Below are 26005 nucleotides of genomic sequence, written 5' to 3'. Positions count from 1 at the left end.
TTAAGTCACTAACCCATAGTTTGGGATGTTACAACTCTCTCCTCCTTATAAGAAAATTCGTCCTCGAATTTTCACTGCACATCTTGATAAGAACATATCTTCTAATGTTCTTATGTTGCTTCCCTGACTTATTCTTTCTTGTCATCATCAGACACTTACTTTTCAATCCTTTAGTTTTCCAAGTATCTTTTTCGTTTACATTCATCTTTTGTTGCTTATCATATAAACAATAACCAATAATACCAATCCATTATTGTCTTTTCTCTCATTCGATTATGCATTTTTCCTTTGACCTTTCTAAAATCCACATAATGTTACTCATCCTGTAAACATTAACATCAATTCCTATCACTCAAATCAAAAAAATCAATCAATTGATTCCTTTCCTCATTTTCTAATTAATTCGCCACAATCCAAACTTTTACTCATTCTTTCATCATTGTCTATATTACGATACACATAATCTCTTCATATAACCTTACATACTTTTCTTACTTCTAATCAAACTTATAATCTGCACATCCTTATAATCCTTTATCATTTTTAATCCTTTCATTATTAAAATCTTCTTATAACATAACTAAACTATATCTTTTCATAACTTTGATAATCAACTTTACTTGTACAGAACCTCATTCTTATCATCTATTGTACTTGTATTTCCTTCAAACATACAAATCTTTATCTTCTTCACCACAATACCTTACTATGATCAAACTATACAACTGTATCCAAATCCTCTTCATATTTGGTTATCATAACCTGTCAATATATTATAATTCCATTACATTTTCATCACATACTCTTGTTAGCCAATGCTAACTCTTTCCATATAGAATACAAACTCTTATCATATCCACACTCTTGCTTATACACAATACTATCCCTTGGTTTCGAATTCATAATTCTGATTTCATTCATCTTATAAATGTATCACTGATGCACTTATTCTTAAACTCTTTTACAAACAATAACCGCATCACTTGATCTTTTAACATCCTTATGGTGACACTCGTTCACCATATTCCATCTTATCCACATAATAACAAACTTCTCAATTTAATTTCTCCACTATGGAGAAATGAACATCTTCTAGCATTATCTTCATATCATTTATCCAAAGGTCTGTAACAACAGAGCCTTCCTCAAATTCACCCTTGAGATCGGGTGCTCATAACTCTTTTAACTATTTCGATACATTCATTCTATGAGTTAACGAATTATACAATTAAAAACACATCAGAATATCATTCAACATCATGAATCATTCTCTAATCTTATACAGACATTCCCTGAGGTTTTCGCTCTTCTCCCTGCCTAGCCAGGGCAGGTGAATGCTATTATCTTCAGGTCTATCGTCTTGTATTTCACTTTAAAAACTCTCGTATCATTTCTTCTATCACATATCACGTGTGCATATGATCATCCAATTCATATCATATAACATGTCATTTGCATATGTTCACATATCATCTATCATATCATATAAACATATATATATCTCATAAATCATTCTGAGTATTCACTTATCTTATATAATATAACAATTTAACTCTATTAACAAGACAGCATACTCCTTACCCTATCATATCAGAATTTTTTTTTTCACTTTGTGTTGGCATATACACTTTTTAAAACACTTTTGATTTCGTTTTTAGCCTAGAATCGGCTAAATCGTAGCTCTGATACCATTAAATGTAACACCCCAACACGTATCCGACCTGGATACGAGTCCGAAGTGTCACATTGACTTTTCAAACATTTATTTATATAAAATAATGAGTAATTTAAAAACTTTTATAACATTTAACTTATTCAAAACGTTTACAAAATATATCAGAGTTCATACAATTTATATCTTTAGACTACATGCCAACTGCACTCTATATACAGTACATATATTTTCTGATCTGACATTTGGTAAGGAGAACTGACCTGTCTTGCTCCGTATTACTCTTTACTCTTCTCGAAACCTACGTGTGAAACAATCACACGCAAAGTCGTTGACTTAGTGAGGCAATAAAAAAACATATAACAATAAATTCATGAATGTGCATTCATACCATTGAATCATGACATTTCAATATGCACGTATCTATTGCATGATAACAATATATAATCAGGTCATACACACATGCAACATACCTTCTTGTATTACTTTCACTTTCATTTGTCTTTCAATTGCATTGCCCATGTATATTATTATCTTTATCAACATCATTATAATTCAGGGAACACATGTTATATCACCAAAAGTATATACATCACATATATTGTATTTGTTATTGTCTCTTTATTCGCCCATGATACCTACATGTAAATCTTTTTGATAACCATTTATAAACCCATCGTATACATATCACATTCAGTATGTTTGTTTAATCTCTTTATTAGCCCATGTACACTAGTGAGAACTTAAGTTATGTGAATACATTGAGGTTGTGCACACATATGCTGTCACCACAGCTCGATCAATGTCCCGAAGGACCTATCCAGAGGTCATAAAGATCCTCGTAACTATCAGAGGTCATAAAGATCCTCGGCAACTGTCCATAGGTTTCGAAGAACCTAGGTAAACTGTCCATATGTTCCTTAACATAGGTATATTGTCCATATGTCTCGAAAGACATAGGTAATTCTGTCCATATGTTCCGTAGAACATAGGTATACTGTCCATATGTCTCGAAAGACATAGGTAATTCTGTCCATATGTTCCGTAGAACATAGGTATACCCTCGACTCCTGGCATGCCAACTATACCCCTAGCTCTCATATCACATAACATGGGCATTATCATTTATAACATTTCATATCACTTGTTATTTCTCTTCTGTCACATACCATGTATGTGCAACCATATATCTCATATCATATCACATGTATCACAAGTGCATGTATTCACGTAGATCATTTCATATGACTTATATCATTTCTCATTTGTTCATGTAGCTCGCATGTCATATCATGTAACATATAACACATAACCATATAGCTCACGTTTTATCACCTATCATGTTATTTCACATATACACTTTTATATCGCATAAACTCATATATATCATTTCACCTATAATAACATATGACACATATACCCATAACTTCATATCACATACTTATATCAATTCACACTTAGTCACATGGGTCATTTCTCATAACATATATCACATCACATATGTTCATGGGTATATCCCATAGCATAGAAAATAACATATAAACTTATATATGTATTCATGTGTATACTTTCATTTAGCCTATATATCAATGTCATATAACTTATCTCATAACTTATTTGATATTCATATATATTCTCATCTTATAACTTATATTACCTATGCATATAACCTTATGACTTATTATCAAGTACTCAATTAATGTCCTATATGGTTCCATCTTTATCTTATAACCTATGAGTTATTCTTATATTACCCTATATCAACCATACTTTGTTTATCTCACTTTTCATATCATTCATTTATCACATATATGTCACTTTGCTTATAACACTTCTCTGGTTTTCATATGACATGTAAATCATTGTCATCTCTTTTTCTCATATAATTTCATATAGTCACTTATCACATAGTTTACATCCTATGATCATAGAATCATATCAATAAAACATATACTCATGCACACATATAAATCATAACAAACACATACCTCTATGAATTCATGCATTTTACTATTGGAAATAGACTTATCATAAGTCTTATTTTCCATTTAACATCATATACTAAATAATGTGCACTCACCTTAGCTTTGCTTTGATTCGATTCTAATCCTTCAATTGATTCAGAACGGGATCACGTTCTATATCTACATAATCATACATAGATCTATATTAGTATTATAACTAATATACTCTAATGGTTCTCTCTTTAGATTAAGATAAATGCCAATTTCTTCTTTCAATAAGGGTATGCATCGATGCACTACTGATGCATCGGTGCATAAAATACATTCGATGTTGTATTATTATTGAGATGCATCGATGCATGCCTTATGCATCGATGCACTCATTCCATTCGATGTTTCTATTTTAAAAGAGTGCAGTGATGCACTACCTGTGCATCGATACACCTTCAAACAAATTTCTGGGTTTTAACCTTGATGCATCGATGCACAATGAATATGCATCGATGCACTCTGCCCAAAATCCTCTTTTTGAACCCGAAAATCATTCATTTTGGATTAAATCCTTCATGTTTCATCCTTTTTTTCATTCTTAACTCTAGTACACATACTTAAAACAATCTATACTCATTTATTTCATCTTAAACCTCAAAATCCTATCTTCCATATGTAATTCAATAATTACATCAATTTTGCAACATGTTTCAAATCCAATTATATTACTTCATATCTCTTACTTAGATTGATGACAAGTCAAATCCAACTTTCAATTCTTATTATAAGCTCTATTTCAAGATTTCATTCAAGAACCACTAATCTTTAATCTTCTCTATCTCTTTTATCTTTTGATTTTAGGACAACCTAAGCTTTCCATAATCTTAAGTATTACCTAAGGATCAAAACCCACTCTTAAAATCAACAAATCATCAGCTAACAAGGAATCTTACCTTTGCCTTGGAGTTTTCACGGGAGGAAAAAGAAAATGAAGAAGAAAAGAGAGAAGAATTTCTGGAAAATCTCTCATCCTTATCCATATATATCATTATTTAATTCATCTCTTGGTCAAATGACCCTTTTGCCCTTTAATACCTTTTATAATTACTAATATCTTTTAGGATTTATTTCCAGATAAATCATTGAACTAATCCATTCTTCTACTTTAATCACCAAATTCTGAAACTTTATAATTAAGTCACTAACCCATAGTTTGGGATGTTACATCCCCAGACCCTTTATGTTCCATGAAATAATTTTTAGCTTTGACATTGAATATTGAAAATCATAAAAAACCAGAATCTAGAATAGGAATACTTTTCATAATTCCTTTGCAGACCCCCTCAGCTTCATCTTCAAGATTTCCTCTTTTAATAATTGTTGACCCCCTTTAAAAGTGATGCCCAACATATTACAAACCTCCCGAGTAGCTGTAGCTTCATCTCTTGTTTTAACAAAGGAATGGGAAGACATTTGAGAAGCCATGTCGTGTTCCAAAAACTCCTTGACCATACTTCTAAAATCCCTTCTATAAACTCTATCAAAGAAGCTTATTGACTTATCACTCTCTGAGCACACTTCCTGAACGACGTGGAGAAATTAATAACTTCCTCCGGTTGCTGAAACGTTTTGACTGAGAAAGAAGCTGAACAAGTTTTATGAATGGGGCTTTTTGATTTTCCTTTGCTTTGATTTGTCCTTCCATAATGGTCACTGGAATTATTTCATATTGTTTCACAAAATTTATTGCTCTTGAAGTCGAAGTTGAGTTGCTTCCCGCATTTAGGCTCAAATGAATATTTGGAAAAACATCCTTAATCCCTTCTTGAATCCTTAGACAGATTGAAAGCTTCCTACCAATAGCAACTACATCTTCATTTGATGACACTGCTTTTTCCTCCCTTGAATTTTCCTTCTGCAGCTCCTCTTCAATCTCCTCAGTACCTTCCGCAGTATTGAATGAATTCTTATTAGGTTGGGGCAGAAATTTACCAATTGAATTATTTTCCCTTCTCCAACCCATTTTAAATTATAAGTCGACCCTACAGGAATGATTTTCTTCAAAGGCTGTGAAGAAAACCAATTATCATCCGATTGGCTAGAGCATCCGTATCAAATAATTCCCTCAACCCCAGACCCACGTGTTTCCCACTTTGGCCTGTATTCTCTTCCACGAAACCTGACAGCCCACAATTAGTAATTTCTTTGTTTGACTTACTTGATGAGACATGTCTCCCACTAACTTCATTCCAACCACTATTTTGTTCTTTGTTCAGCCAAGAGATGACTTTAAGCCTAGACTCCTCTGATAACTCCCGATTTTCAAATGTTGCCAGAATAGGACGCCGGCCATCATCTTCCCTAGACAAGACATCATCACTGTCCCACTCTTCTGAATTTTTTGTACCTTCTTCCCCACTAATTCTTCTGGTTTTTTAAAAACTGACCCAAAGTTATTTTGACTTTGAATGATCTGCCATAAGAACCTATGGTAACCGTTTCCGGGACGTCGTAAGGACTTTCCACCCTGATAATAACTTTCGCCATTAATAGATCCACTCTGCTCTTTGATTCATCATTAAAACATATAAAATTTCCCCACCTCGCTGTAAGTTTTTCCAGGAATGCCTCATTCAAGAATAATAAAGGAAGTCCATGAAGCACCACCTAGCAAAAAGCCAATGGAAGTCCATTATCACTCAATAATGGAGCCAACCAATCAAAGCAGAAGAACAACTTCTCTTTCTTATTCATCCACACATTTGAAAAATCTTCAATCGTCTTAAATGTAATGATACAAGCATTCCATGCATAATCCCATCTGGTTATCTCGACTTTGATTCCCTCGAACTCCAACACTTTCTTTATCAAATTCTGATCAAAAGAAGATTTGATTATCCCTGTTAATGATCTCTTCACCCAATCTGAATTTTCCGTCGGAATATGCATCTCCTAGACATTCCTAGCTCCTTTTGCAGTCTGCTTTAGACCCTCCATGTTCCTCCCTGAAACTGGATCATTTCTCATATTACTAATTGTATTCAAGACATCCTTATACGATCTGCCATCCCTCATACTTCTCCAGGACTCGGCATTCCCTCCGATCTTTGTTTTTTCCTGTTTTCTTGACCTGTTCTCCAACATCATCTTGCCTTCAGCAGCTATCCTTCTCTTTGTATTTTGATACTTTGCAATCCCTATTGTTATTCTTCTCCCATCAATCCATGTTCCATTAGCATACTGGATTGCCTTTTTTTTTGCCTTCTTCACCAGCATATTGGACAAAAGCAAAGTTGAAGATTTGTATTTTGGTTTCTCTAAAAAGCGTGGGATGAAAATTCTCACAACCTGACCATAATGACTAAAATATTCCCTTAACACACTTTTTGGAACCCTCTTGCTAAGATTATCAACGAAAACAGTCCATTCCTCATCGGAGATGTTGGACTCTTTCAAATTTTCTCTCTCTCTCTACCTTTCACACTCATTCTCTCTAACCTGCAGTTCTATCCGAGTCTATCATAACTATCATTTAATTTAATCTCTGTTTGCAAACTTACAATTGACGTCAATTGTTGTGTCTCATCTTTTTTTGTTTGATTCATGATCTCACGATGAGGAAGATTATTGGTAAAGGACATTCGTTTAATGGTCTCTACATTCTTGATACCCAAACACTTAAATCAATTGACCGTGATGTTACTGTTGCTCTTTTAAACGAATATTGTTGTTTGGGTCACCATTCACTTTCTATGTTTAAAAACTGTCCTAATTTCCCCGCATTTCTTGAGATTGTGTCTTGTCGGTTTTCTAAATATCATCTTAGTTCTAATCGTCAAATCAATAAGCAAGCTATCACTCTTTTTGAGTTAGTAAATTTATTTTAGGAGGACTTGACTTTATTTAATAAAAATTTGCTCAAAATTATTTCTTCATTTTTCTTCCTTTCGTGTTGAAATTTGAACCCAATTTGGTAGAGCTGTCTAAATTTTGAGGAGTGTTAGTGTTAAAGAATATCTTTCATAACCTTTTTAGAAATTCATGCTTGAGCCCATCAAACTTTTTGTGTCGACACTCCTTCTCAAAGCATAGTTGTTGAGATAAAGGGTAGACATGAATTTCCAGAGCCTTGTTATTTCAAATGCTGATTCTTAAATGCTTCTGGGCCGATGCCATCTCTATTGCTAGATTTCTAATTATTATATGTTTTTCTTGATTTTATCGGGTTTTATTCAATAATATCCCTTTCCATACTCTTTTTCCAAATAAGAACTTGCTTCTTATCGTACCTAATATATCTGGTTGTACTTGTGTTTTTTGAGATTTTCGTCAAGTTATAAAGCTTAAACCGTACTTTCTTGAAGTGTGTTTTTGGGGTATTCTCATGTTCAAAAAGGATATCGTTGTTATTGTTAAATCCTTGATAAGTTTCTTGTGTCTGAAGATGTTATCTTTTTGGAGCAAACACTCTTCACTTCCAATTCAGGTTGAGTCAAGGGAGGATGATGATGTCTTAAAATTGGGTGTGCTGTATTCCGCTTCGGTTAAGCCTCTCGTCAAATTCACCTTCTGGCATCGCCTGTGTCCACCTAGTTCTACGACTTTAGAACCATGTCCTGATGAGCACCCATGTTCGCCTAGTTCTGACCCTGTTCTCGAGACCCAGAATCATGTCCTAATAAGCTAGTATCTACATCATCTGATTCGATTTCCAGAGATAACCTTGATCTTCCTATTGCTATGGAAAAAGGTAAACGTGCTTGTATATACCAATTTTTTTCCGTTGTTTCTTTTAATTGTTTGTCTTCTTTTTCTCGTGCTTTCCTTTCATTCTTAGATAAAGTTTTTCTCCCTAAAACTGTCCACGAGACATTAGCTAATCCTAGATTGCGTAAGGCTATGCTTGAGGAAAATAATGCTCTTCGTCATCTGATCCGACTGCCATAGAACTTGGTCTTTGGTTACTTCTCCACTGTCGATATTTTTTGTGTTCTTGAATGGACATTGCTGCTTATAGATATATCATTTTTGCCTCTTCTTGATGTGTGTAACATCTGATTGTGACTAGAGAAGGTAATTGTGGCCATTTAGTTTGTGGCATGTGATAGGGACAAGTGGGGTATCAACAATGGTGTTCTGGGAGGGATTTTGTACAAATCCCGAATGAATTCCGATGAGGAGGTTTATTGATTTATCGTTGAATAGGTTTTGAATGAAACTAGCCTGATACCATATAGAAACTTGGAAATAAATGAAAGAATTTCTGAAACAGAGAAGTTTGTTCTTTGATTTTTCTTACTTTTGAATACAAATGGTAAGGCCTATTAACATTGACAGATTACTACAGAAATACAATTATACTCTAAGATACTTAGAGTCTTATTAGGAGTCAACTTATCTAGTCAACATTCTATCTAATCTTCTACTTAGATAAGATATCGAGTACAAGTTAAATACTAAACAAAATTTAATTACAGACTCATTAGGACACTAAATCCAGACTCCTCAGACTTTATATGGTTATGATCTACAATCTTCACAAAAATCAAGGGAACTAATAAAACCAAATATGTCCTTTGAATTGAGATCAAAATCTTCTATTACATAATTCTTGAGTACCTTTTTATAAAGATTAGTGCATGTTCTCCCCTTGCATCTTGGTATGCAATGTTTGGGTGTCCTTTTACATATTAGTTCATACGGGCTTTTATTAATTCTAACTTTTGATTGTCTAAAGTTATTTAATATATCGTTAAGCTTCATATGTCAACATTTTTTGGACTTTTGGTTGACAAATTTACATGCTTTGTAGACACTGGATGAAACACAACTTTATATATTTATGTTCATGATTTCATGTGTAGTTGGTCGAGTGTCCATCGGTGTATGAGATGTTGCCAAATCCATATTTTAGTTGGAAAATGCAACCACAAATTAACGTCTGGCGAGGGAGTTATGAAGATGGGGAACCTTCTGTGAAACTGGAGTCGTACAGCCCAACTGAAAGCATCAGTTTATTCAAAGAAGCATTAAGGCATAATGAGGTGATAACTTTTCTTTCAATATAGCTTGAGGACACTTAAAATTCTTGAAACAAAGGTGACGAACCTTCTTTCATCGCGTGATTCTTGTTTCTCGATCTGTGCTTGTTTATTTTTGTTTTTGGAAGTTTGAAACTTGGTATAGCAAGTTATTTCATTTTTGTGCCAAAACATAGTAAATGATTGGTCCTTAACAGTAAGAGTTGTTTCCAATCCAATTCTGCTCTCAGTGGGAATTCTTGATTACCGAGTATGAATAATGTAGAAAGTAGGTGGTTTGGGAAAGAATTTTGATTTATTCGCTTAATTTTATGATCATAAATTGTAATAAAAGCAGCCTATTTATAGGCCGAGTATATATATATTTACTAGGACTTAGGGATGGCAAACGGGTACAGTTTCGTGGATTTCGCACCGCATCCGCTCCAATTGGAACGGGGATGTAACAACCCGAATATTTATAAAATAATATTTAATTGAAATTGGAGGTTAATTGTGAAAATTGGTGAAAATAGGGGACTAAATTGAAAGATTTTAAAATTTGGAGCTTGTTTTAGAGTTAAAGGAAATTCATGGACTAAGTCATGAATTTACCCAATAAAATTAGATAAGTTTAGTTTTAGATGATATATACGTGGGGTGGTTTTGTGTTTCAAAACAGAAAACCACTCCCCAAATCCCCTCCCCCTACGCCGGTTTCCGACTTAGATCCCGACATCGTCCGAATTTCGATCGTCGTTTTGAAATCACCATCGTGTTCGTTATTGAGTCAGGAACAATCCCCTTAAATTAATTGAAATGAAACGCTGCCAAACATCGGGAATTTCAAGTAAAGTATCGACTTTTTTTTAGCTCTATCGCCGGGAAAATCTCAAATTCACCGCCGATCGTTGCTCCGTTTATGACACCTCCTGCACCATCGTGTTCCTTGTGCCGTTTCGAGTCCGCCGGTGTCAACCTTGTTCGCCGTCGACGGTGGCGGGTGAGGAGGTGGAGCAGTCATAGATTCGGCCGAGTTAAAATCGAGCTCTCCGCCGTTCAAAAATTTGAACCAATTGTTGTACGTATCTCGAAATCCCTCAAAATAATTTTTAGAAAATTTTCCGTAATTTTTAGGGCCCCGGAGGACGTCCCACGCGCCACACGCGTCGTCGCAGGGAGAGTGGAGGGCTAGAAAACCGGTCTGACCGGTTTTCAACCGGTTTTGACCGATTTGATCGGTCTGAACCAGTCTGACCCAACCCGACCCGACCGCTGACCCGACCCGACCGTTGACCGTTGACCGTTGACTGTTGACTTTCTTTGACCAAAACTTAAAATGGCATTGACCGACCCTTAAACGACCGTAAATATTTTCCGAGTATACCTATCATGATATTTTTTGACGTGCCGAATCCATTTCCGCAGTCCGTTTCGCCAAATTCGAACCCGAAGGCCTCCAAATCGATGGTCAAAGTGGTTGACTTTGACTTTGACCAAGAATCTGAATTTTCAAAAAGTCATACTTTATGTTTTTCGACGTCCTGATTCCGATTCCACAATCCGTTTGGCTAAATTCAGACTCGAAATACCTCAAAATGATAGTCAAACCCGAAAAATGCTTATATACTTAAGAATTCTAGCTTTGAACAATTAAGTAAGATTTGGGGCTGATTAATTATTATTGTTTGAAGGTACAAGAGACTCTCCGGATCGTTCGACAGCTCGACCCAGCTCTTCTAGATCAGTTAAACCACGTATACCAGTATTCACCCGTTCGAAAACTGTAACAGAGCGTGGTGAAACCAGCAATCAGTAGATCTACTATTTGAACCCGTTATCGAGGTGTGTTCCTGTTTACTACATAATGGTTTTATATGTTTTGAAATGTGGTACATTGAAATATATGGTTTATTATTGTTGGTACACCGATTTATTGTTGATGATTTATGGACTTTGATGACTGGTATATGGATATTGATTTTGGGATGGATTGAACTACAATTGTATAGCTCTGATCAAGCTAATAAACGGGCCTAATGTGACTCTTGAGGGCCCCAAGATGTTTCATTAGGTCAGCTTTCCTTTGTTGTGTGCTTAGGGTAAGCTATATGGACTTATTGACTTGGGCTTAAGGATACAAGCTTCATAGCCTATCCTTAAGTCGTCTTTCTTTTTGCTATGTGCATAAAGTAAGCTATATGGAAAAATAATTTTGGGAACTACTGATGGTGTACCAGAAAAGGGTTTAAACTATGATTTTCAAAAGTTAAACTCTTTTACGAATTTGTGAGATTTACTGGACTATGATTTGTTTAATGTACCTATTGTGATTTTATGGTAATGTTGGGACACACTGAGCCTAGCTCACCTTTCGAAAATATTTTTCCTCTTTCAGATACTGTTGGTTAGATACCTCGGTTCGAGCACTTGGAGGATCAACATATCTCTTGAAGTATATCTGATTGTAATGTTTTATCTTGCAAATTGACTTTATTTTGGTGACATGAACCTTATTTTAAAATATCGGATTTTTATAATGATGACACTTTTGCTATTACTGTTCGGTTTATCGTGATTTTGAATTTGAAGTCATGTTTTAAATTAATTTATTACTTATTGGTGCTATATTTACGAGTTGGATTTTGATAGTATAATTTGTTTATAATTTCATGTTATTTATAATGTGATTTTATATTGATTGAATAACGGTTTCGGAAAAATGTCTTTAATAATTATAATGTGATCCACTAGACTTAGTCGAAACGCATAGGCCGGGTCTAGGGGGTTACAAGGGATGGGTATAATTTTAGCGGGTAGTGGGCGGGTGTGGATTTATAAAGTGGTACCCATCGTGGGTGGTGGGCGGGTAATGGGTTTAAGACATTACCCGCCCCGCATCCGCCCGCCCCACATCCGCCACCCAGCTAAATATCTATTAAATTTTGGACCATTATGAATTTAGGTGTAATTTTAGAGACTAATTTATAAATTTTAATATTGCATAGTATATAACATATAATTTATCCAAATATTAAGGATATTTAGTCTTTAATTTGGTCTTTAATTAGGGAAATATTTGGCTCTTTGATTAAACTCATAATCCCACTAACCACGTCACTTTCCATGTTCTTTAGCCCATGCTACCCATCCAAACACAAATTAGTCGTACTATAAGCATTAACATCAAAAGCAGCAGTTTCCATATTCTTTAGCCCCTCAAAACCCATATTAGGCGCACTATGAGCATTAACATCGAAAGCAACACAACAATCCAGCTCTGCGACTACATGCTCCCTACAATCTGTCTCCATAACATTCGTAGAGCTACTCCTCTGACAAATTGAAGCATGCGCTGCTACCTTATCACGAACTGTCTGGGAACCAACTCCAACATCCCATTAGTTTGCTGTCAGGCGGGTCTAGATGGGTATGTCGCTAGTGGGTAGTGGGTGTGGGGATGGATTTGAAAATGTACTTGTGTGGGCGGGTGTGGATTTGAAAATTTGTACTCATCATGGGTGGTGGGCGGGTGGTAGATTGAAAAATATTAGGTAGGTATGGGGATGGGGGAGGAGGTATCCGCACCCAACCCGCCCGTTTGCCATCCCTACTAGGACTAAAACACTACCTTATCTTTACTTTAGATAAGATAAGCCTACCTATTCATTTGGCTTGCAACAGTGATATTGCGATTATCCCTATATTTTGTAATCTTGGCTATATTAGGAATGTAAAATTACTGGTTAATCTTCAAAATCCAAAAGGGGAATATCATTTTAGACAGTTGCGGATCTAGAATTTTTTTGAGGGTAGGCACACATGCAATAATGACATAAAATTTTCGTATGAGGTGGAAACAAATAAAATAGATAACTAACTGAATAAAATTTGAATTTCATGGTGGTCACGTACTCACCCTGAACTAAGAGTGGATCCGTCACTGATTCTGGAGTACTAACCTTAGGAATGTAAGATACCTTGAACCAAACGCCACTCCAATTGTACTTCTGTTTTACTTATTTCTGACATGTTTTCTTTGGTGCTGTTGCAGTTAGATTATAATGGGAATACAATAGCTCTACCTTTCAACTTCTCTGTTCTCAATTGGGCTGTTGGAACTCGCAAGCTTATCAACAATGCTAAACTACCAAGTGGGATCTGCTTCTACAACATTTACGGGACGTCGTTCGACACGCCGTTTGATGTTTGGTATGTGATTGTATCACTATGACATTTATTAGGGATGATTTCATTTTGGGTTCGCCTCTCTCTAAAAATGACTTCTAAAACTAAATTTGTTTTATATCAATTCTAAAGACAAGAATGTTAGAACTAAAATATAATCAAACATGACAGCAAATCAGGATCTAATCATATTAAATAATCAAGAATAAAATATTAGATTTACGAAATCGTACCTGAATCTATTGTTAGAGATTATCTAAAAGGTTGAGTTCTTGAAGATTACATTGGTGTTGAGATCTTCCGAGAAGATATTTTTCTTTAGAGTATAAACTCTCGATGGGATAAAGAAAATAGGAGATGATATATCTTTTGGGGCCACAACTTCTTTATATAGTTGATTTAAGGGTGAGCATTCGATCGAGTCGAGTAAAAAAATTTCGAATTATTCGAGTTGACGAGTCATATTTTTACAACTTGAAGTTGACTTGAAATTTTTCGAGTTAAGTCGAGTTTATAAAATTCGAGTCGAGTCGAATTTTCAAGTTTTTGTTTAATATTTATAATATTATGATATTATTTGATTCTAATTTAAATGATTTGTTTATAACCATATACAATACATGTGTATTTTTTATATTTTTTTAATATGTACATTTATAATACAGAGTCGAGGGACTAACTCAAACTTGAGTTATTTTTTTATATTTTTTTCGAGTTATTTGAGTTGTATTTTACAATTCAGTTTGAACTTGAATATTTTTCGAGTCGAGTTAAGTTTATGAAATTACAACGCTAAGTTAATTCGAGTCAAGTTTTCTCGAGTCGAAAAAATCGATTTTTCGGAGTCGAGTTTTGCTCACCCTTAAGCTGATTTAAGAATTAGTTGTATGTATTAATAATTTTGTCTCTCGTCAAATTATAAATGTAACTTTAATGATATTTGTACTTTCATTTTTATGATACTTCTAATATCTTATGACTTGTATAAATTATTGGTCACTTAATTTTATGTCATATTTTATATATGAAAATATGTGTCCATAATTATTGATCTTAATCAACACAAAATTTATCATAAATTGCATTTGTATGCACAATTATGGTACAGAAACTTCACCAATAGCGGACCTCTCAGAAATATGTCATACGATGGTGAGTTGTGTGCTATGTTTATGGTGATAAATTCAATTTTAGAGGATATCCTCTTGGGTCAAATAATCTGGACCCTTTTATCCTTACTGTTGCTGTACTTGTTTGTTCCAGCCTCAATATACTTGTGTGGATGGAGATGGAACTGTTCCTGCAGAATCCGCAATGGTACTATCTTTAACTACTCTTTAGATTCTTATATTTACCTGAACTTATTTATATAAAGTTTTTTATTGTCCTTGAAATCATTTGGGAAAAATATTTGAGTGATGTTTTTTATATCAAGGGATAACAATAAATCCCTTAACCGCTGAGGTTGTTTGATTTGTACATTTCAAGTGGTTTTCGACGCCACTTCGCGAGCCAATGATATTTTATAGTTGATGAAAGTCATTTCTCCTGTATTAACCAACAACGTTTCCTTCCCTCAGGCGGATGGATTTGCAGCAGTTGAGAGAGTAGGAGTACCTAGCAGTCATCGCGGACTTTTACACGACCAAACTGTATTTAAACTTATTCAAAAATGGTTAGGGGTTGAGCAGAAGGTGAAGAAGCACCCAAAGACGTCGAAAGTGGTCGATGCTTCTTCAAACTAAAAAATTGTAAGTATCAAATATCTGGAATTGATAGAACTTTTTCATTTAAAGTGTATGAATTCGTATCTTTCATGATCCTGCAAATAAAACCAACGTACAAATCCAGGGTGCCAATGTGAATTTTTTAGTTTATACATTTATACAGATTCTTTTCTTGCTTCCTATAAATATGGCATTTGTTCTCATTACTCAACTTGTTGCAGAGATTATATAATCAATGTGTATGTTTCTGATCCGACTTTGAAGAAGGTTGTAATTATATAAGGAAAAATGAAACCTTAATTATCATTTTATAACACCAAATTCGGCTTTCGCATTGCTAACGAGCGGTGGGTACTGAATGGAAAAGCCATCCTAATATCAAAATTTTACGTGTAAAGTACACAAATTTTGAGTTTTAAATTATTAAAAGTTATAAAATAATTTTATAATTATAAGATGTTTTGTTAAGTTTCTCAACTATTAAATATATTTCGTACTTATTTTTTTCTTGTTAAAAAAATGATGGTCATCTAAGATTAGGGTTGTAAAATTAGGTAATCGGTCAGGTTTTAATTGGATCTTGGCAGATCGGGTAAAATCGAGTACATGTTAAGTTAGGTAAATTTGATGGTTTGACTTGGATAGATCGGGTGCAGGTCAAATCAGTTCTTGTCATTTTTAGGTTGATTTGACACCAGATCTAAATTGGGTTAAGGTCGGGTCATTTTCAGTTTGGATCGATGTCAGTTCTGGTCAAAACATTTCAGGTCTGAAGCAGATAAAGACCAGGCTAATTCAGGTTTGAGTGAACTTCAGTCGGATCTCATTCAGATCGGGTCACATCATTAACAAATAAAATTCAGGTCGAATGTTTACCAAATACGGATTGAGTTTAAGTCGGGTCGTTTTTATTTTTGGATTAATTATTTTATATATATATATATATAGTTTATATGTAGTTTACATGTAGTTTATTAATAAACTATGTAATTTTTATATATAAATATATAATATATAAGATTTATGTATATAGTTTATATATTTAGTAAATTAAGTACTTATATATTACTATATAAATAATTTACATTAAAAATTATATAGTTTATATATAAATTGCAAAATTTATTAATGAATTATGTGTAAACAATATATAAACTATATAAAATATTAAAGTATATAATTTATATTAATATAATATAAGTTTATATATAAATTATATATAAACTATATAATTATTATAAGCTATATATATAAACTATGTTTATATAAACTATGTGTATAAACTATAAAATGTATATAATTTATAAACTATAATTTATATTAATATAGTATATATATGTATGTATATAAACTATATAAAGTATATAGTTTATAAATTATAATTTATATTAATATAGTATATATATATGTATGTATAACTAATATATGTAATCTATAGATTATATATATATAAAGTAATAAAGTATATAGTTTATAGAAATACTATGCATAAACTATATATATAATATAAATTATATAGTTATTATAAACTATATATATAAACTATATGGATATTATAAACTATATATATAAACTATATAGTTTATATAAACTACATATGTATAAAATATGTATATAAATTATATAAATCAACTATATAGATATAAACTACATATGTATAAAATATGTATATAAATTATATAAATCAACTATATAGATATAAATTATATATATAATCTATATATAAGCTACATATGTATAAACTATGTATGTAATCTATATAGTTTATATAAAATATATATATATAAACTATATAAAGTATATAGTTTATAAAATATAATTTATATTGATATAATATAGTTATTATAAATTATATATATATATGTAACCTATAGTTTATAAAGAATAGTTTATATATAATTTATATAACCTATATATATAACCTATAGTCTATAAACAATAGTTGATATATAATTTATATAAACCATATATGTGTAGACACAGTTGATAGTTGATATATAATTTTTATAAACAATAGTTTATATAAATTATATATGTAACATTAACCTATAGTCCATAAACAATAGTTAATATATATAACATATAGTATATGTATACATGTAAACTATATATGTAACTTATAGTATATGTATGTATAAACTATGTATAGTATATACAAGTATATGTATATATACAATCTATTTATATGTAAACTATATATGTAACTTATAGTATATATATTATGTATATATACAATTTATTTACAATTTATATAAACTATATATGTAACCTATAGTTTATATTAGTGTACTAAATAATTTATAACCTATAGTATATAATTTATAAACTATAATATATAATTTATAAACTATATTTTATATTAATGTACTATATAATTTATATTAATGTTAATTATCTTAACTATAATTTATATCAATATAGTATATAGTTTATAAACTATAATTTGTATTAATGTAGTAGATATTTTATAAACTATAGTTTACATTAATATTAACATATTAACTATATTTTATATTAATATAGTATATAGTATTAATATTAATTATAGTCTATATATCATATACTATATTAATATTAATTTTATAAACTATATTTTATATTAATATTAATTATAAATGATAGTTTATATTAAATCTATTAATTAAATATTTATTAATATAAATTATAGTTTATTAATATAAATTATATAGGGATGAAATTGAAAGAATTTAAAATATAATGATTAAATTGAATCATTAAAGTTTAACTAAATTGAATAAAATTAAAACAAGGGGACAACGCTACAATTTCAAATGAAGTTTAAAAAACACGCGGATCTTGAACCTGACCCGAACATAGCGAAATATATATGGTAAATTTGTTTTTCCTTATTCTCCTTTTTTTATTCATTCTCCCATTTTTCTCTCTCTCTAACTCTTTGATTCTCTCAAAATTCTCTACATTCTCTCTAGAAATTCATTTGTGTTCTTCATTATTCTTTGAAAAAAACCTTCTGTAATGCCCCAAATATTGTATAAGGGACTTTATTGAAAAGATTTCAATTTTTGGGGATTTAATTGAATAAATGCTAAAAGATGAGAAAATGATTGGGAATAGTGTTTGAACTAAATTGTATAAAAAGATGAATAAAGATGGCACTTTGGTCTTTTAAGGGGAAATTAAAATATATCCCTATTAGGGATTTAAAAAGGGGAAAAGAGTAAAAGTTGATATCTCTCTCTTCTTTTCTTCCCCGTGGACAAGATCTCCCTTAGAAAAGGTGAGATTTCAAATTGATGGTTTATCCTTTTATTTTTGGTTAGTTATTGAAGCCTTAAGCATGATAGAAGCTTAAGGAAGGATTAGATGGGATTAAAACTATGAGATAAGGGAAATATTATAGATTTAAGAAAATAGGGTTTTAAATGATATGTTAATATATGAGTGTTTATTGGCAGAATTGACTTGTCATAGAGGTAAATGAAAGATTAGAAGCATTGGATGAGTGTAAAAACAAGTTAGAAATTTTGGTGTGATTCTTACAATCAAATGCTCTTGAAGGATACTAGATGTTTTAAGTATCTAAATGAGGGAAAGTTAGTATGTATAAGTAATGAAAAGTTTAGTAGCATTATGCGAGGTAATCCTAACAAAATTTGACTTAAATTGTGTAATAATCGGGGTAAAAATTGGTAAATCTAAACAAGGGTATCTGTACTGATAGAACAGTACCGATATTATAGGCTAAAATGGGATGAATTAGCGTAGTAGTATCGATATTGATTCAAACAGTATCGATACCGAAGAGGTAGTATCGATACCATGGTAAGGGTATCTATACCAGGAAACATCGAATCAAAAATTGGTATCGATACCGGAAGAGGTATCGGTACCATGGTATAGTAGTATCGATACCAAAGTAAAGGTATCGATGCCAGGCAACATCGAACCTAAAATTAGTATCGATACAAAAAAGGTATTGGTACCATAGCATAGAAGTATCGGTACCAGGGTAGTAGTATTGATACTATAGAGCCAGAAATGTTAAAAATAGGTTGATATTGGTATAAAAAGTTAATGATATGTTCTTTTGATTATGGTTTAAGTATAATGGTTAGGAAATATACTAACATTGAGTATGGTACATGATTTAATGGATGCTTGCGTAGATCAGAACCAAGCTACCGAGACAAGAAAAATTAAGGGTAAAGGCAAAGTATCGGAGTAGTCAGCCATACGTTTTGGATACTTAGCGAGGAAAGTCAGGTGAGTGCATTTAATTATGTACGTATATGCTATAATAGTCTTATTGGTATGAAATATTGATGTATGTATGATGATTACCAAAAGGGCACTTCGTGTGCTAACACGAGAAGGAATTCATACTAAGTGTATGAATTTCCATATAGGGCACTTCGTGTGCTAGCATGAGAAGGAATTAATACTAAGTGTATGGATTTAAATATAGGGCACTTCGTGTGCTAACATGAGAAGGAATTCATACTAAGTGTATGAATTTCCATATAGGGCACTTCGTGTGCTAACATGAGAAGGAATTCATACTAAGTGTATGAATTTCCATATAGGGCACTTTGTGTGCTAACATGAGAAGGAATTCATACTAAGTGTATGAATTTCCATATAGGGCACTTCGTGTGTTAACATGAGAAGGAATTCATACTAAGTGTATGAATTTTCATATAGGGCACTTCGTGTGCTAACATGAGAATAAATTCATACTAAGCGTATGAATTTTCATATAGGGCACTTCGTGTGCTAAAATGATAAGAAATTCATACTAAGTGTATGAATTTCCAAATGGGGAACCTTGTGCACTAAAATGATAAGAAATTCATACTAAGTGTATGAATTTCCTTATGAGAAATATATATGTATAAACCTAAGAAATTCTTGATAAAGAAATGGATTTTTAGATTGGTAATGGGTATGCAAACCATAAAAATTTTAGTGATGATTGATAAATGACGGTATTAGCACTACTGATGTAAACCATATAGTGTTTATTGAATTAAAAGAATCTCTTGATGAACTACCATATAGGCACTACGTGTGCATCTTAATAAATGAACAGGAATAAGAAGTTGGTAAATTACCATGAGAGCACTAAGGGTGCAAATGTTTATAATAAATTAAAAGAGAGTTAAATGATATTAAAAGTAAGTATTAGAGTAGAAACTATTCCAAAATAAAAAGTTAAAGGCCTAACTGTGCATTTGACAGAAAGGTTTCAATTATGCCAGTTAGATGAAAGGCTAAGTGCCTTTGAGACCTAACTCTGCATTTGACAGAAAGGTGTCAATTATGCCAGCTAGATGAAAGGTTAAGTGCCTTTGAGGCCTAGTTGTGCATTTGACAGAAAGGTGTCAATCATGCCAGTTAGATGAAAGGTTAAATGCCTTTGAGTAAAAGACTAGATGTATAACAATGTATAATGGTGTATAAAAGGCATGAAAATATGCCATAAACGAAATGTATAACGGTGTATAAAAAGGCATGAAATGATGCCATAAATAAAACGTAAAATAGTATATAAAAAGGTGAAAGGTTTCCATAAATGAAAATGCATAATGATGCATTATAATCATGAATGAATGTTTTCAATGAAAATAAAGACTATTGACTAAAGAGATAAATGGAAAAAAAATGAAAAATATAAAGAAAAATAGGTATGCTAGGCGTACTAAAAATCATTAAGGCAATTGTGAATAGAAAACGGTTTAACTGAGGAAGATTATAGGATCCTTAAAGAATATACGATTTAGTATGAACCAAATAAATTTGACATACTTATGTATTCATAAAGATTTCTTAAAATATTTTGCCTCACTAAGTAAATACTTAACGTGTGTTGCTTCCATGCGTAGGTAAAAGAAGAGCAAATCAAATAAGGAGTGCAGTAGTAGCAACGTATATCATCAATTAAGGTTGACTCATCAGTAACGATAGGACAATCATGTTTATTTTTGAAAAAAAATAAAGTACTGGCATGTAATCGAATTAAAAGAAAAATGCTCCAGAATGTATATAATTTGGAATTTTGGTATTATAGTTCAATGACTGTTTTATAATTATACTTAAATTTTTTAATTAAAAAAAATTTGAAACAAATTCTTAAGGGTTTATAAAATAGGAAATATTTTAAAAGTGATGTGACATCGGTATTTCGTGTACGAAAAGGTAAACGAGATATGAGTGTTACACCTTCATTTGATCTTCAAAAACAACAAATCCCAAACATTTTTCTGTTTTTTTATCAAACACACGAAATTTCTTAACTTATTCATCTGAGTTCATACCAAAACCCTCTTTTGATCTTAATAAACACCAAAACCCATACGATTTTTTTTTTGGATCAAACACCCAAAATTTTCTCCCCTGTTGATTTGTATTCATCCTAGTTCATCATTATTCTTCACAAAAACCGTCCATTGATCTTCACAAACACCAAAACACATACTATTTCATGTTTTTTAAATCAAACCCCAAACCCAAGCAGTAATTCATCTTTTTTCTTCCCCAAACCATTCTTTGATCCTTACAAACACCCTAAAGTAAAAATAAACATGTTTTCTTCGATCAAACCCAAACCCTAACACCAGTTCATCTTTTGTAACCCAAACCCGAACTGAACCCAAACCCGAACCAAACCAAACCCAAACCCAAACCTAAAAAAACACTAACTGAGTCTCTTCACTTTTTGTATCTTTTCATCTTCTGTAACCACGATTGTTCATCATCTTCTTCCATCTCTGTTGATATTCAAAACCTTTATTTCTTTCAAGGGTTTTAAGGATAGTCTTTCTTACGAGTTGAATTATCCAGCTATATTTTTTTTAATATTATTCATTAATATATTCTTCATTTCTTTTGTAGGAGAAAACCCAACAAATCAGAATGAAGAACATTCTGGAAGAGGTAAATGATCCTTGTGAATTAATATATATTGTTCATTCATTTTGTTTTTTTTAATATTATTTGTTTGTTATAATTCCTTGTTTGTTTAGCTGCTAGTTGTTCATTGGGAATGGTTGTATAGGGTCGTTAGTTGCCTTGTTAGTAGCTAGTGTTTATTTGTTTCCTCTGTAGTCCTTGTTTGTATAGCTGTTGGTTGTTCATTGGGATTGGTTGTATAAGGTTATTAGTTGCCTTTGTTTGTAGCTAGTGTTTCTTTGTTTCCTCTGTAGCAGAATTCTGATTTCTTTGGGTTAAAGAAATTTAGTCATTCATCCCAAAAAAAAAGGATTAATTTTTACTTTAATACTAACCCTAGTTTTTTTTTACAAGGGGATGCAAATGATATATTGTTCGAAGCAGTTGATCTGAATAAATCCTCTAAGAGGAAGTCCACCGGTTCATCCAAATTTGGGAGAAAAACCTCTACTATTTGGGACCACTACACATTCACCAAATCTGATGATGGTTCTATTTATGCCGAGTGTAAGTATTGCAAAGTGAAAAGGTATAAAGCTGATTCTTATATTAGTACATCTAACCCTAGAAGGCATACTGAGAAATGCCAAGCTTATAAAAATTTTCTTACTGAAAATCCTGGTAGTGTAGCTTCTTTTAATCAAAACAAATACTGTGAATTGTTTACTGAGGCTATTCTGTGTCATGGTTATGCATATAGTATTGTTGAGCATGAAAAACTTAGTATTTCATGTTAGAGCATGAAAAGCATAAAAAATTATTGCTTGATTCAATGCATTCTATCTCAAGTCGTGTTTGTTTTACATGTGATGGTTGGTCTACCTACACTTCACGTTCTTATTTTTTCCTTACTGCTCATTATGATGATAATAACTGGAAACTTCAATCTAAAATACTTAATTTTCGTCGTTTTCCTCTTCCTCATGATGGTGAGTCAATCTTTAAGTTTGTGAAAAAGATGATATATGAGTGGGATCCTAGAAAAAAAAGCATTTACCAGTACACTTAATAATGATTCTGCAAATGATAGAATGGTTAAGAGACTGAAAGATGATTTGAATGGCATTTCTCCTCTTCCCTGCAATGGTAAGTACTTCCATATAAGGTGTAGTTCAAAAAAGATTTGAAGGTAATTGATTATTTTGTTATTAAATTACATCAGATGGTTAAGTTTATTGATTCTTCCGACTCTCGCCTTTGTGCCTTTGAATTAGTTGTTAAAGACTATGATTCTTCTTTCTCAGGTAAGTTAGTATTGGATGTTCCAACTCGTTGGAATTTTACTTACTTGATGATTCATAGGGCACTTGAGGCTAGATTAGCAATTAACTTGTTTGTTAATAGGGAAAATGAGTTGGATATTATTACTGATCATGAATGGGAAACAATTCAAATAATCTGTGATTTTCTTGAGCCTTTTTATGAAATTACTACTCTGTTCTCTGGTTCTAAGTATCCTACTTCTAACTTGTATTTGACTAACGTTGTTGCAATTGAGAAATTGTTGTGTGATGCTCATAATGATCCTTGTAAAGGTATTTCTGCAATGGCATGACCCATGCTTGAACTATATGAGAAATATTGGTATGATCACTCTATGATTCTGTCTTTTGCTATTTTACTTGATCCTCAATATAAATTACAACTTCTGAAGGAGTTGTACAATGTTTTTTATGTTAAGGATGAGGTTCAACGGATGGTAAGTCTCATTTATGATGAGTTTCATTTATGATGAGTTTCTTGAGTTATATGTATTTTATTCAAAAAATGCACCTTATGGTTCTTCCTTTTCTTCTTCTGTCCAAAGTAGCACATCCTTGGACAGAAGTGGCTCAAGTTCTAATTGACCTCGAACATTTATAAAATCATATTTATTTTAGGTTAGTTAGTATAATTTCTAGTTGAATTTTAACTTATTTATTTCTTGTTTTAATTTACTAATTTCTTGTATTTTGTTTTTCAAAATTTTGATGCCAACTTAGATGCTTCAAGGAGTGGACGATATAATGTTGACTCTTACATCAATTTGCCCCTTGTCCATCATACTGGAGAATCTAACTTTGATATTTTGGAGTATTGGAAAAATCAAAGTGTTTCATATTCTGTACTTTCTCGCATGGCGAAAGATATATTGACTATTCCAATTACTTCAGTTGCATCTGAATCGTCTTTTAGTATGGGGGTAGAATTTTGAACAAATTAAGAGCTTTACTCTTACAAAAAAATGTTGATATTTTTGTAACAATTCGTAATTGGTTTTATCGCTTTGAGCCGGAGGATAAGGATGAAGACTACCTTACTGTGGTTAATGAGTCTAATATGTAAAGGTATGATAGAACTGTTTTATTTTTTATGTTAATCTCAATATTTCAAATTGTTTATTAATTATTTTAATTTTAATTTTAATTTTTAGGGTGTTTAACGTTAAGTGAAACCATTGCAATTGAAGATTTTGTCTTGTTTCTTCCCTTCACAGGTAATTTCTATTTATTAATGACTTATTATATTTATTATAACAGTAACTGAAACCAATTGTTATTGATGCTTTTGTTTTTTGTACGATGCTTCTATCCAAAGTAACACATCTTGATTCTGCTTGATATTATTTATGTTATTATAAATAATGTTGAATGTTTGATTATGTAAGGGTTTGGTAAAGTCAGAAATGTTTGGCACTGTTGGCCATCGTATTCCCTTTAGTTTTACCACTGTCTGCATGTTTGTTTGATGCATAAATATTGCCTGCTGCCTGCTGCATGTTTTTGCCTTGTAATTTATTTTGTTGGTCTGACTTAAATAGATTGTTGTAACTTGTCATTTTTTCTAAATAGTCACTCATGTTAAATTATGTTGGTGGCTTTAAAAGTTACCCGTAATTTAACAATATTGGCAGCATTTAGATATTTCGATACAAAAGCTCGATGAAAAAATTTCTGGTAGCAAATTTAGGTTTTTTGCCTTATAAAACTTTTGTTATAAGATCTGAGAGCTTAAAAACATTGTTTTTATTCATTTTATTGTATTCAACTATAATAACTCAAATGTTATTTACATTATCAATATCAATTAAATTTATCTTTTATATTATGTTTTATGTATGTTATAATCATTAGATAATTTTCTTTTACATAAATTAAACTGTATAGTTTACATTTATATTTTGGAGAATTAATCGCGTTCAATACTAATATTCATTTATTATCAAATTAATTATCGTTTCAATGCCAAAAATAATTGTATTAATCATGTTAAACGCCAATATAAATTACATAATAAATGCTTACATTATTAATATTATTTTTTCTTTACATAAATTAAACTATATTAATTTACATTTAATCATTATTCAATGCCAATAATTTTATTAATCATGTTTTATATAATTTACTTTTAAATAATTTTATTAATTTTATTAAATAATTTTATATAATAAGTCTATTTATTAAGTTATTATCATAATAAATATTTTATTATAAAATTTAAAAATTAATCATATTAATTATATCATAAACT

General features: G+C 31.6%; 1 protein-coding gene across 2 annotated transcripts in view; it reads left to right on the top strand.

The window, feature by feature from the left end:
- The window catches only part of LOC120178968 (phospholipase A(1) LCAT3-like), a 44554-nt gene extending 28874 nt beyond the window's left edge, over nt 1-15680 (top strand). The window contains exons 1-5 of one of the 2 annotated variants that reach the window (XM_039184717.1): nt 9533-9671; nt 13702-13859; nt 14933-14987; nt 15099-15152; nt 15416-15680. In XM_039184717.1, the coding sequence (XP_039040648.1) occupies nt 9549-9671; nt 13702-13859; nt 14933-14987; nt 15099-15152; nt 15416-15580 (555 nt within the window). In that variant the 5' untranslated portion in view covers nt 9533-9548 and the 3' untranslated portion in view covers nt 15581-15680. Of the gene's footprint in view, nt 1-9491; nt 9672-13701; nt 13860-14932; nt 14988-15098; nt 15153-15415 lie in introns of those variants that run through there. The other variant, XM_039184714.1, reaches the window with a different exon arrangement.
- The last annotated feature ends 10325 nt before the right edge of the window (nt 15681-26005 follow it).

The sequence above is a fragment of the Hibiscus syriacus genome, unplaced genomic scaffold (assembly GCF_006381635.1).
Source record: "Hibiscus syriacus cultivar Baekdansim isolate YM2019G1 unplaced genomic scaffold, ASM638163v2 tig00003518_pilon, whole genome shotgun sequence".
Taxonomy (NCBI): Eukaryota; Viridiplantae; Streptophyta; class Magnoliopsida; order Malvales; family Malvaceae; genus Hibiscus; species Hibiscus syriacus.
This window is presented reverse-complemented; position numbering and strand designations above follow the sequence as displayed.